At 40.0% G+C, this 14,482-nt stretch overlaps 1 protein-coding gene across 9 annotated transcripts in view; it reads left to right on the plus strand.

Moving 5' to 3' along the window:
- AFF3 (AF4/FMR2 family member 3) overlaps positions 1-14,482 on the plus strand; it is a 561,464-nt gene that overhangs the window by 357,731 nt on the left and 189,251 nt on the right. For all 9 annotated transcript variants that reach the window (XR_005597307.1, XR_005597308.1, XM_039533253.1 and 6 more), the window contains 2 exons: positions 3,170-3,256; positions 11,694-11,730. Coding sequence is in view for 7 of the 9 variants with exons in the window: in XM_039533253.1 (XP_039389187.1) it covers positions 3,170-3,256; positions 11,694-11,730 (124 nt within the window). In the remaining 2 variants the exon portion in view is untranslated. The remainder of the gene's footprint in view (positions 1-3,169; positions 3,257-11,693; positions 11,731-14,482) is intronic.

Consider the following 14,482-nt stretch of genomic DNA (forward strand, 5'->3'; position numbering starts at 1 on the left):
CCTGCTGTAACAGATTGGTTTCTGTATACCAAATAGCAGACTTCTTAGAAAATGTTTCTGTCAAGATGAGACTGAGAATTCAGCAATTATATAACCCAGGGGAGACAAACAGAAATCTTAAGGGCTGAGAAGCATATCTCAGAAACGTCATATATTAAGGATAGTTACCAGCAATGCTTCTTATCTGCATACCTGGTTCCACAAATACAAGAGCTAAAGTAAAACATTCCTCCCTTAAACCAATAAGGCCCCATAGTTAGATTCTGGGTATATTTTTGTGTTATCTCCCTCTGAACGATAAACTCATTAGCATTCTGAGTTTCATGGTTTCTTTCATTCATGGTTTCTTTGGGGCCTGAACTTCATCCACTGGAGGAAACACACATACCTTTCATTCATAAATGAAAATGGGTGTGATATGCAAAAAAACCCCAACTTTTAAAATGTAAGTAATTTAATTATGAGATACCACAGCATGAGACAGTGGTCCCAACAGAGTTTAGCCTGGGAAAATTTTGAATGTTTAGATCACACAGCTGTAGGGCTAGAGAAACATACTACAAATCTCCATTCTGTAAAGATATAATCATAATAAAACATTACTGTAAGAATTTTTTTTTTCAAAATATCATTAATTGATGTTTTGAAAATTATTCTCTGTGTCAGGCACTCATAGCAGTAAGAAATAGTTCTTCTGTATAGCAAACTGTACAGTGATTGGTTGTCTGTGTTTAAAGGATTTACTGTATAATAAAAATTACTATGTACTGCTGTTGGTGGCACTTATCTGATAAGAGAGTCATAAGATGATCAATCTGCCTGAAAGAACTGAAAAGCAAAGCAATTCTGATAGTGAAACTTCAAACCAGATGATGCTCTGATTAGAGGTACCCACAGAGATTACACAGGTATAATAAATCATTTAAGATTTTTAGCTTCAAATAAGACAAAAGAATGCAGGTTTTTATTAGAAAATAAACTGTTTATCAAGAACATTTTGAAGGTGACATTTATAACTCATAAACCATCTTAGAATGGTTAGTCAAGTAGATTACTTCATTGGCAGAACACTCAGAGAGACTTTGTTCTGAGAAAGAATTATTAAGGCAGGCCATGAGATGCCCTATGCTCTATTCCATTGTTGTTGAGCAAGAATGCACAAGTTGTTCACACTTCTTTTTTCAAATAAAAATATATTTTTTTGCCAAAAAGAGCAACCTTGAACCACCCTTTGAAGGCTAATTTGCTCAGGCTTGGACTAGGGAAAGAATTGCTTACCTTGAAGGTGCTCTTAAAATACTGTATGCAGCCAAGAGAAGGTAAACATATCTCCTTCTAAAACCAAATAACTAATTCAGTAAATGTAGGGAGAGGACAAAAAACTGAGTGGAGAACTTCTTGTTTAAGGGGCTGAAAGGCAAAGCAGCATATTTCTTCTGCATAGTAAAGTTTCAAAGTTGTATTAAGTCGATGTTCAGTTGTAAACTTTTGAAAGAACAACCATAACATTTTGTTCAGAGTTACGAACATTTCAGAGTCACTGATGCAGAGCGATCCAGATCACCTGGTAAGTGAGATGCAAGCAGATATAATGTGTTTTAATAGAGTTATATGTAAATGTGTACATCTAAGAACAAAGAGTGTAGGCTGCACTGACAGGATGGGGGACTCTTCCTGAGAAGCAATGACTCTGAAAGAGGTTTTCAGGCTGGTAGTAGATAATCTGCTAAACATGGGCTCCCAGTGCGATGTTGTGGTCAAAAGGACCAATGCTATCCTTAGATGCATAAACAGAGAAATCTCAAGTAGGAGCAGAGAGGTTATTTTACCTCTGTATTTGGCATTTCTATGACCACTGCTGGAATACGGTGTCCAGTTCTGGTGCAACAATTCAAGAAAGATGTTGATACATAGGAAGGGTTGAGAGAAGATCCATGAGAATGATTAAAGGATTAGAAAACATGATGTATAGTGATAGATTGAGCCTATTTAGCTTAACAAAGAGAAAGTAAAGGCATGACTTTAATACCGTCAACAAGTGCCTACAAGGGAAACAAATATATATTCAGTCTAGCACAGAAAGGTATAACAGAATCCAATGGCTGGAAGTTGAAGCTAGACAAATTCAGACTAGAAATAAGACATAAAATTTTTAACAGTGAGGGCAATTAACCATTTTAACAATTTACCAAGGATCATGATGGATTCTCCATTACTGACAATTTTTAAATCAAGATTGAATATTATTTCTAAAAGATATACTGTAGGAATTATTTTGGGGTTCTATGGCCTGTGTTATACAGGAGCTCACACTAGATGATCACAATGGTCCCTTCTGGCCTTGGAATCTATTAATCTGTTACCAAGTTCAGGCCTCCAACCTTTATCATCCAAGCCCAGACAGTAGGATCCATGTTATGATTAGTCCATATTCCATACTTACTTGGTCATGAACTGAAATTTCTGTTCCTTTTATTACAAGTAAGGAAATAATCCATTTTGTGTTTCTCTTATTCTCACCAACTTGTATGTGTTCTCGGCCATTCACAGAATAAATTGCATGACTGAAGCTTGGGGTGCAGTTCATCAGAAAATCAAACTTCTTGCACTCAAAAAACATTAACCATAAAAAAAAATCAAACTAATTTTAAAAAATGCACCCAACAATCTGCAATAAATAATGTAACTAATTTATTGACTAGATTATATATAAACTAAATGTATCCTAGAAATTACTAAAATGTATCTGCAGAAAGTTAGGCTAGGTCTACACTGGGGGAGGGGGAGTGGTCGACCTAAGATACGCAACTTCAACTACACAAATAGCATAGCTGAAGTCGGCGTATCTTAGGTCAATTTACCTGGCCGTGAGGATGGTGGTGAGTCGACTGCTGCCGCTCCCCCGTCGACTCCGCTTCCGCCTCTCACCATGGTGGAGTTCTGGAGTTGACGGCAGAGTGATCAGAGATCAATTTTATCGTGTCTACACTAGACGCGATAAATTGATCCTCAATAGATCGATTACTACCCATCAATCCGGTGGGTAGTGTAGACATACCCTAATTACGTATATATGCCACTATCCAGAAATCTCTACTACTAGTATGTCATCATCATTGTCTCATATTATATTGTCTTTTTAAATATAGTTTACAATATTATTTTCCAGGAGATGACCCATTCTTGGCCTCCACCACTCTCAGCTATTCACACACCTGGAAAAGTGGAACAGAACAAGTTTCCATTTGCAAACAAGGTAAGAAACTATAGTCTAGAAACCTGTCTCCCCCACCCTCAATATACACCCTCAACTTTGATCCCCAAATAACCTTGTGCTGCCACTAACTAGACTGCTAGGTGCATGTGTGGAAGATAGAATACATGAGTGAGTGTTGTAAAGGTTTTTGACGTGTGTCTGGGAAAGCCATGTTACTCACAAGTGGTGAAGTCACTAGTGATTTATGTAAGTTATCCCAGACCAATAAAACGTTTAGATCACACCATTCTGTACTGCAGGGATTGGCAACCTTTGGCACGTGGCCTGCTAGGGTAAGCCTGCTGGCGGGCCGGGCTGGTTAGTTTACCTGCAGCGTCCGCAGGTTTGGCCGATCGCAGCTCCCACTGGCTGCAGGAAGCGGCGCGGGCTGAGGGATTTGCTGGCCGCTGCTTCCCCCATCCACCATTGGCCTGGAGCAGCAAACCGCGGCCCGTGGGAGCTGTGATCAGCCAAACCTGTGGACACTGCAGGTAAACAAACCAGCCCAGCCTGCCAGCAGGCTTACCCTGGAGGGCCACATGCCAAAGGTTGCCAATCCCTGCTGTATTGTTTAAATGCCACAAGTATATGCCAGAACTATTTTAGTCCTGAGTTAAAGCTTTTAAAGGTTTATTGGTGCTAAGTATTGTTTGTAATATTCTGCTGGTGAAACCAATTGTGACAGATATGGCAATTTCCTGCAATATCTTTGAAAAATCATATTGAATTAAATTTAAGTATCTTTGGGGTTCTTTGTACTTAATGCAAAGTGTATGTATTATTGTGGGCCAGGATTCTGTGTAACTTCTGTAGGCCTGGGTGATCAAATGACTATGTTGCATAACGTGCCAGAGAAGAATGGACTTTTGGGACAATACACGTGAAGTGGATTTCCTGTGAAATATTCAAGAAAACCACCTTTTCAAGTTAAGCCGTGAGGAGTGGACCTTTGTCTGCTTATCACCTATTACATGAAGTCAAGATTTCAGGCCCAAGCTGTAAAAAATAACGACTGAATTATTCATGTTGGTTCTGAATCTGAGACAGTTATGAACTCGTAACCACAGGAAAAACCCAGCTGTGGGTTTTGGAGGACGTAAAACTACCAGAGCCCAGGGTTGGAATTGGGATGACCTCTTGTAAGCTTTTTATCGTGTTTGTTGGTTCTTTTATTGTTTTAATGTTTTCTCTGTGATGCTTTCACTTTAAGAATAAATGTGTGTAGTAACTTGTGACTGCTGGCAATTACAGCTGTTCAGAACCTTTGGCGGGAAAGCAAAGCACAGATACCAGCCTATTTACACAATCTGGCTTGCTGCGGATATCACAATGTAGGCAGGGAACTGAGCAGACTCAAAAAATCCCAATCAGGGAATGTTGGTCTCTGCCCAGGAGAGGTGATACCTGCGGAGATTAGAGTGGATGTGTGATGGAGTTTGACTCACAATGCTAGCACCTCCCGCTGGCTGTCCCAGAGATTAGCTCTGTTCGCCAGCATGCCTTCTTCTGGTGATGTCTTGTTGCCATCACTTCTGCTCCAGGACCCACATCACTCTAAGGACCGCAGCATCCTCATCAGGACACAGCCCTCCAGTTGTGCCACGCTCTGTGCTCCCCCCTTCTGGGGGACCTTCAGTCCACTGTCCAGCCACTTCCCTCAGTGGTGACTGCAGCAACTTGTCTGGCCACTTCCTCAGTGGTGAAGGGCCCACCTACCACTCAGGGTTCCGGCTCTGGGACCCCGTAGATGGTTGTCACTTATTGCCTCCCCTCCAAATCCCCAGTTCATTCCCTGGACCACTTCCCCATGCTCTCCAACATCTTCTTCGCCCTTACCTCAGAGCTTCAGCCTGCCAGTCTTAGCAGCTGGCCAGGAGCTCTCTCTAGCTTTCCCTGATCTGTCCAAGGTGCTGGCACTCCTTCCTCCTGCTAGGAACCTGACTTTCCCTCCTCAGCTCCAGGCAGCTACTGAAGCTGCTCTGCCCTGCAGCCCTTCTTATATGGGCCTGCCTGGCCTTGATTGGCTGCTCCTTGCAGCCCCTCTCCTATTGGCTGCTTTCTGCACAGCCTGCCTAGAACTCTATTAACCCTTTACAGGACAGTGTGGGACAAATGCCCCACCACAGGTGGACCACAAGGGGGAAATACTGGTGCGATTGCCCTGAACTGTGACACCAAGCTCCTTTAGTTACTGTGAGCCCACTGTACAGGCCTCAGAGGGAAAGAAAATTATAATCTTGTAGTCAAGAAACCTTTAAGATTTTCCTACAGGGAAATAGCTTTTCAGTGGATAATAGTGTTGTAATTTTTAAAAATCTGGGATTAAAACAAAAGCTTTGTCCTATTGCAAAAGGAAAAGAAGGCAATATTTTTGTGACATGATGCTTTTTTAAAAAATGGCATTTATTTGAAGCTGATCAGAGGTTTGGAACATTAAAATAAGTCCTATGGGAGATGAATTAGAGGACTGCAGCAGGGGAAGTGGTTAGAGATGCAAAAATAATATGCACATGGCTCTGCAATTTATCACATGGCTATCACCGCCGTGTGTGTGTATGTGTGTGTGTGTGAGAGAGAGAGAGAGTACAGTATGTTTGTATGTAGGTGAAATAACTCTCCTTCGTGTATATCTATATATAGCGATAAAGACATAAATTGTAGAGTCATATGTTATATTGCAGAGCCATGTGAATCCTGATGTTATCATTCACCTCTGACCTTCTCATTTACCCTCTGCCTGCTAATGCATTTCCCTGGGACTTATTCTAACATTCCAAATACTTGAGCAACTTCAAAGAGCCACCATTTTTTTAAAATCAGCCTGTCAATAAATGTTTCTTCCTTCTCCCACCATAGTGGAATTTCACCCACAAAAAGTTATACTTGCCCCAGGCCTAGGACAGGCAAGGTTATTTTGTCCTGGACCAGTGACATGGTTTCTATATATAAAAATGTCACAACTGTGAAGTCCATTATCTCACAACTCTGCCTGGCTAGAAATGGGAGCCGTATATAGTTCATTGGGAATGGGAGATGCCCTATGAGACCCAACACTGACTTGATTCCTGGAAAGGGTCCAAGATACTGAGCTTTAACTCATGCCATTTTTAGGTATAGAAAAGATATTTTAAATCATTTAGGCATGTCTATGGTTTACTCTGAGCCTCCATAGTTACGTTCTAACTAAGGCATCTGTTTTGCAGGCTCAGAAATACAGTGGTTTAAATATTTTTTTTAAGTTTCTAAAACATTCATAAACTAGTTATTTTATTTTCTCTAACATATGTGACATATGCATAGATCAGACAGTGGTCTTGTGTAGTATAAAGATTTTATCAGCATGAATTTGGGATGACCTGCATGATTCACTAGAGGCTTCCACATTCATGAGCAGTGTGGCTATCCCAAATTCATGTTGATAAAACATTTATAACCATACCAGATCACTATGGATTACTCACACAGAAGTGCCTGGCAATCTAACAGCAACACAAGGGCAAGTGAGGGATCTAAATTTAGGATATAAGCTTTGTTGCTTACTTCTAGGCAAATATACAGGGACTGAGATGCTGAAGGCAGATTGTTCATTCTCTGTGGGAATGGTGTGAGACCAGCACAGCTTATTTTTAGTGACTCTTCCAGCCAACTCAAGGCACAGTATTGACGGACTCCGGAGGAAGAAGAAGCATACCAACCCTCTTCAGCACAGGGAATGTCACTGTGGCTGAGGGTATTTGTGAGTTGTGGAAGGGGAAATGTAGAGGGATCCCCAGCATTGTTATGGACTCGTAGGATTCCTTGAAAGGCTACAAAGTATTTTTGCTCATTCTTTCCATAAAAATAGAATATCAGCATCATTAATTCTAACACATACTGAACTACTTTTAACCTATATCTTAACTAATTAGTGATCTGACAGCTTGAGACTTGCAATTTCTTAATTAGGCTATTAAAGTTTCAGGAGTTATCAAAATTGTAGCAGGATGGATTTGGAATCATGCTAGAAATTAAAGCTAAATAACTAGATTTTAAATATCATTATTAAATATATATATATATATATACACTGTATACACTGCATAAAAATTAAACCTACATTAATGGTAAAGATCCAAGTTAAATCCACAAGGAAAGGAAATTCAGTGTCAGATTTGAAATACACAGACTGTACTGGACATCCTCCATCACCTCACCACAATGAGTGTACATTAAAGAAAGCGGACCAGCAACATCCCTTTACCTAGTAGAGGGTATAAAGGTCCATTTTATCCTTAATTTTGAATTTTCTTTGTGGAATTAATCTATACTCTTAAATTTACTAGAAAGGGGCAGTGTGAGTCCCTTTATTTCTCATTTTTCAAATCTTAAAGATAATTGAATTAGTGCATAAATATGACACGCCACATATGCTTTTCCCTCTACTGTCTTTGTGAGACTTTGTTAGGTACAGATGATCATGCATTATTGTATTGCAATTTTATTACAAACATCTTAATAAATGAAGTTTAAATGAATAATTAAATCTGCTAAATGAGAACATGCTTGATGCTTGTGAGAAAGAACTTTCATGTTCATGTATTCTCTACTCAGTTGTGTGAAAAGAGAATACGGTAAATTCTGGTGATTGCATGGCTCTTTCCCTTCATTTTTACAGTGATTTCATATGTCTCAAAAAGCAGATCAGGTACTCCATTTCCTTGTAGCTATGTATGATTGTATGAGGTCACCCATCATTGTGGTGTCTGGGCAACACTTTCTCCACTTTCAGAAAACCAGTCCATTTTCACAAGTGTGTTGAATGCACATTCTTAACAGAAGCTTTAAATGTTGCTGTCATCTCATCTTTATGGTGGTCAGTTAATTCTTTTATTCTTGTTAATTTTAAAAAGCTAGAACGGGTGAATTAGAAAAGAACTGCAGATGTGAATGACTCACCTTTACCAAATATAATTGCTTTTAAGATTTGAAAAAAATGATGCCTAGAAAGGTAGACAGTTTGATTGTATGCTAGAGTAGCATTTAAATTCAAGTGTACCTGTCATCACATCACTACAGCAAACTGCTCCTGCTTTTTTTGAGATTATACTCAAAAAACCAAATGGATGCAGGCTTTTATATTTCTTCATCAGAAGGGATCATAGTTGGGGCAATTCTCGCAAAGTAAATAGTTTAAAATATAAAAAAGTGTTGCCATACTATGAGATGTAGCATAGATTGTAGCTTATATATATGGATCTATAAACCTCTTAGGACAGGACAAAAATTAAGCATCTGCTCAGCCTGGTCCAGGTGAAAAGAGGGCTTTGCAGAAAAAGACATGGGCATAAATAATAAATAGTCCCTTTCTCATCTGGTCACCTGGGGGGATGGGTCAGCATCCTGAAACTGACATGGTATGGAGCTGCCTCCATGTAGTAAGTTAGTCTGTGGCTCTCTAGCCTCCCTTAAAGGGGCAACACACCCTCTCTGAGGAGCCAGACAAAGATCCCCACCACTTAATGTGTGGTGAGGTCATTTCCGGTATGCAGGATGGCAGTGAATAACAGATGTGTACTGTAGACATGCAAATTCCAAATCAAAGCCATACAGTCTGGAGATCCCTGACTCCACAGGCAACTTAGGGTTTGGCTACACTTGCAGCTGTACAGCGCTGGGAGTTAAAGCTGTCTTCGTACAGCTGTGTAGGGAAAGCGTTGCAGTGAGGCCACACTGACAGCTACCAGCGCTGCAGTGTGGCCACATTTGCAGCATTTGCAGCGGTGTTGGGAGCGGTGCATTATGGGCAGCTATCCCAGCGTTCAAGTGGCTGCAACTTGCTTTTCAAAAGACGGGGGTGGGGTGGAGTGTGACAGGGAGCGTGGGGGAGACAGAGAGAGTGGATTTTTGGAGCTGACACTGTGTCAGCTCCCCGCCTTGCAAGTTCTAAGGACTTGAAGATACACAGCACCAACCTTCAATCATTTTAAAAGTTTCGACCCCTTCCCCAACCCCTCTTTCATTCACTAAATGCAAATAGCCTTCAGACCAGATAAGCAGCTGCTCCAAAACGGACCCCCCCCCCTCCGGGCTGCTTCTCTCCTCAAGCAAACACTAGCTGTGGACATTCCAAAGGAATCCCCCTGCCTGCCTCTGCTTGAGCAAACAGTAGCTGTGTTTGTTTTTTAGATAAGCAGCTCCCGGAGCCCCGAGTTCACAACAAAACAAAGAGTGTTATCTTTACTTAAAAAGCATTATGGGAAGGTTCTGGAGGTCAGTTACAGCATAGTAAGATTAATCACTGTTTACACTGGCACCCCAGTGCTGCAAGAGCAGCGCTATAATCGTTATTCCCCAGGCCGAGGTGGAGTACAGCCAGCGCTGTAGCCAGGGAGATATGGCGCTGTATGTGCCTTGCCAGTGTGGACGGGGAGTAAGTTACAGCGCTGTAAAGCCACCACCAGTGCTGTAACTCTCCAGTGTAGCCAAGCCCTTACACAGCTAGAGTGAATTTAAGATCTGACCCTTCAAGATTCTGAATGCCCCCAGTTCAATGACCCTGGCTTAATTGCAAGTTGAAGTTGCTGAGAAGTGCTATGGGATTAAGCTCTTAACAAGTCTGACCGTGCTCCCATTCAGCTCAATGGAAAAACTCCCATTAATTGTAATGAAGCATGATCAGGTCCTTAGTGGATTTAAGATTGCCATCAAAAAAATCTTATCCAAGCCTACAGTAGCTGGGGGTGGGGGAAGGAAAGAAGAGATCCATGGGGGCAAGGGATAAGGAAAGAGCTAGGTTTATTTGGGTTACTTTAACTGTGAATTTCTGTATTTTTCATTCTGTTTCAATAACTTTAACTTTAAATGTCCAGGCTTCTTCATGTTTTTGCTTTTTAGGAAAACTATAAATGGCTCAATTGCTTTTTTTCTTACATAATTAATAAAGGTTTACAGACATAACTGCAGCTTAAAGACATATTTAGCCTGGAAATAAAAAATAATTGTCTATTGCCTTGAGCCCGTCTATTGGCTCAGTACTGCCCTTAGGACCAAGGTTTTAGCTGAAAATCTTTCTGCCTTGAAAATAATGTATGTATTGGTATGTATGCCTATTCTGTCAATGTTGCCGTCTTTATTGTCATAATTGCAGCATGCACAATAAATGGTGTAGTATTATAAAGTGTATTTATTTCATACATAATTGGAGATATGTATGGAATGCCCTCCCTAAACTAGTTCATAATCTATTTCTCGTGTGGCTTAGCCGCCCAGTGATGGCTAGCCTGAGTGACAGTCAGAGATATTTACTTATTATTTTAAAAAAAACAAGGGTGGAAAAACTTCAAATGATTTAGAACCATTAAGTTGACTAAATGTTTGTTAAAAAGCCTTGTTGACACTGTCCAAGGTGCTCAAAGTATTTTTGGAGAAACTGCTAAACTGAAAAATGCATGATATAAGTGCTGTGCCATGTTTATGGTAACCGAGATTCCATCTTTAGCTATTGTAGGAGGCACCTAAAGAACAAGAGTCTATAAATAATACACAGTAATACATCTACAGTACCAATATAATGTTAGTACATATGATACATTACAACCTTTTCCATATATCAAGTCTAAAAACAGCCCATAATTGAATGAATTATTTAAAACAGAACCAATTTGAACAAACCTACTTGGAAGAGTTAATGCAAGGCAGACTATCAGTGTTTTTCAAAAATGTTCTAAATGTTTCACTAGAAATGTTTTAGGTGTTTTTGTGAAGTTCAGTTACAAACCCACTTCTGATACATAGGTATCTGCTGGTCCACTGAAGACTAGCTTGAGATTACAGAGATACTGTGCCAAGACTTTTTTTGAAAACTAGGTGTTGATTTAGTTTCATTTTTATTTTAACCTAATATTTCAGTATGTCTAGTAGATAGTAGAACTAGGCTCAGGAGTAGGGTCTAAACTTCCATTCTCTAATGCTGTGAGTATCAATTTCCTGATCCATTATGGACGCGACACTTGGGATCCTCGAGGTGAGGAGAAAAGATTAGCTGTGCTGCTCCCAGAACAATCTGATGGCCTATGAAATGATATTGGCAAGAACTTCAGAAATAATCATTTGTCTGCTTGCCTGTCTTCTCACCTAGCCTGGTAGAAAGTAATAGCCCCTTGAGTTCTGGTGGAGTAATAAGTGAATAATAAGCTGGAGATTGATAGTGAAAATAGAAAAAAATATACTATTAAAGGGTCATGGTTGAGAGATAAGTATAAAAAGGCTAGAGTAAATGCATTTTCAAAGAAATATTTGATTTTCTTCTTATAGTTGGAAATGATGTTCTGTGATTAGACTGAATAAATGATTAACAAAGCTGTATGGTAGTATTAAGGTAACTTACATTCAAACGTCTATTGTCTCTAAAAATTACCCAAAAAAATAATACATGGTATGCTTTTCTTTATTATTTTAGGAGTCGCAGCAGGTGTCTACAGGACACAGCAATCCAAGTAAGAATTACCTCACTTTACAGCTGGATTTGGTGGAGACGCTGACTGTGAATGTGAGAAACAAGTGAACAATAGGACAGTTGAGAAAAAAAATAGTAGAAACATGAAGCCTACTGGTCCAGTACAGGATCTCAGCTGGCAGGCTACTGTTTTGTCCAAGTGCAGAACCTTGGGCGTCACAATCACTAACGGCTTGTAAGTAGGGAAGGGGAGGGAACAATCCCTTTAGGTTGGCAATGGAAGGAACAATTTGTTCCATCATATCTAGTTCTGCTACATGTGAGAGAGATTTTACAGGGAAAAATAGTTGCTCTTCTAAAATGATAGTTAATGGGTGGAAACTCTGTATCCACATAACAATGTGCACACAACCCCAACCTCCAAACTGCCAGAAATTTCTGAGAGTTTGCGTTATTATTTATTAATTAATTTATTTATTTACGTATATGCCATGGCCCTGTCACTGTGTATGGTGCTATATAATACATGAAGTATGCCAAAACAATAACAAATGCTGCCTCAAAAAGCATATAGTTTTGGGCTGCCTTTGATGTATAATTTTGACAAGGATGGTGAGTACAGAGCTTGCTTTGCTCACATCCTTGCCTATCCTCCTGCTAAAGTGTACAGGCCATGTTACAAAGCAGTTGTACTTTAATTGCATTTAGTTATTGGTAAAACACGTTAGTGGCTGTGTGGGGGAAAAAAGACTGAATTGTTCTAAAAAAAGACTGAAACAAAGTATTAATTCTCTCTTCTGACACCCCTGACTGGTATTAATGTTCTTCAGCATATTCAATATACATGACCCTACCCTGTTCATGACATCAAAGCATCCCAGCCAACCACTCTATTTTGTTAGCGTCATGACCTGTGAGCTAAAACAGAGCACTATTTGCAAATTACAAAGCTGGGTTTGAAGATGACAAATGCTCTGAGCCAGTAAACATGGCTTTGAAACTGACTGGTCACCCACTGGTGTAAGAAGAAGACACCCAGAGGGGGAATGCTAGGAGACTTCAGGCTATTAATATGGTACGGCACTTTGCTAAGGAAGGGGCAGCACTGTGGAAGACGATGTTGTGAACAAGCAGGTGGTGGTGCCACTTAATTGCCAGCATCAGTTTGATATTGCTGTGAGCACCAGCACTAAGAAGTAATAAAAAGGCAAAGGGAATGGGGTTCTCTAGAAAAATAATGAATGTAGTAATGAGAGAAGAAAGCACTAAAGAGCCATAATAGATGAGGCTGTGCAAACACTTGAGGAATTCTGATCATAATAAACACAAGAGCAGAGCTTGAGTGGTTTGTGATGATATCAGAACGCCTAGCATTGGTCATTGTTTTCCTGTAGTTTATTTTACCTACAGTACTTCATGGTCCTTGCAAAATTTTAATAATGAAAAAAAAAGACGATTCATATTGAGGTGGATAGCTAGATTGGATAAAGTAAGATATACGTGCTGGCAGATCTTTACCTATAACTTTGATTGAAACTGCAAGCTTGTTTTGAGGTTTTGGGAAATTGTAATAAATGGCTCCCTGTGAGGGAGGTGTCAACATGGCCCCTATCCTGCTTTACCTGGTTTTAAGTCTTTAGTGTCCCATTAAGCTGATAGCCTCAATATTAACAAGTCTACTTTGGGAGTGGTCTGTCTGAAGCTTGTCATGAAGGATATTTTGACTCCAGCTGTTAAAAATATCTTCCAGTGTTACCATTTTGGGGAGGACTACTGCACCCTCCTGAGTTTCATACCTGAGATCTGCTCACAGCGCATGTCCTAGCCCCAGACAGAGCTTGAGTGTGGAATGTGATGAGTTCTGTGCTGCTCTCAGCTTCTGCCCTTGGGGCAGGGAGTTTGTTTATAAAAAGAGGCAGGGTGATTAAGATAACAAAGGGCTTGTCATTAAGTTAAATTAAGGATCATTAGATGATCCTGAAAGCATTGCCAGGCGCTCCAGTTAAAAAATGGGAAACAAAGGGTTGGAATAAATGGTCCGTTTTCAGAATGAAGAGAGGTAAGCAGTGGTGTCCCCCAGGGGTCTGTACTGGGACCAGTGCTGTTCAACGTATTCATGAATGATCTGAAAAAAAGGGGTAAAAAGTGAGGTGTCAAAATTTGCAGATGATACAAAATTTCTCAAGATAGTTAAGTCCAAAGCTGACTGCAAAGAGTTGCAAAGGGATCTCACAAAATTGGGTGACTGGACAACAAAATGGCAGATGAAATTCAGTGTTGATAAATACAAAGTAATGCACATGGCAAAATATACTCCCAACTATACATACAAAATGATGGGGTCTAAATTAGCTATTACCCATTAAGAAAGAGATCTTGGAGTCATGGTGGATAGTTCTCTGAAAACATCTATTCAATGTGCAGTGGCAATCAAAAAAGCGAACAGAATGTTGGGAATCATTAGGAAAGGGATAGATAACAAAACAGAAAATATCATATTACCCCTATGGTATGCCCACGTCTTGAATACTGCATGCAGTTGTGGTCACCCTATTTCAAAAAAGATATATTGGATTTGGAAATGGTACAAAGAAGGGCAACAGAAATGATTAGGGGTATGGAATGGCTGCCATATGAGGAGAGATTAATAAAACTGGGACTTTTCGACTTGGAAAAGAGGCGACTAAGGGGGAATATGATAGAGGTCTATAAAATCATTAATGGCATGGAAAACTTTAATAAAGAAATGTTGTTTACTCCTTCACATAACACAAGAACTAGGGGTCACCTAA

Source organism: Mauremys reevesii, linkage group 1 (assembly GCF_016161935.1).
Source record: "Mauremys reevesii isolate NIE-2019 linkage group 1, ASM1616193v1, whole genome shotgun sequence".
Classification (NCBI taxonomy): domain Eukaryota; kingdom Metazoa; phylum Chordata; order Testudines; family Geoemydidae; genus Mauremys; species Mauremys reevesii.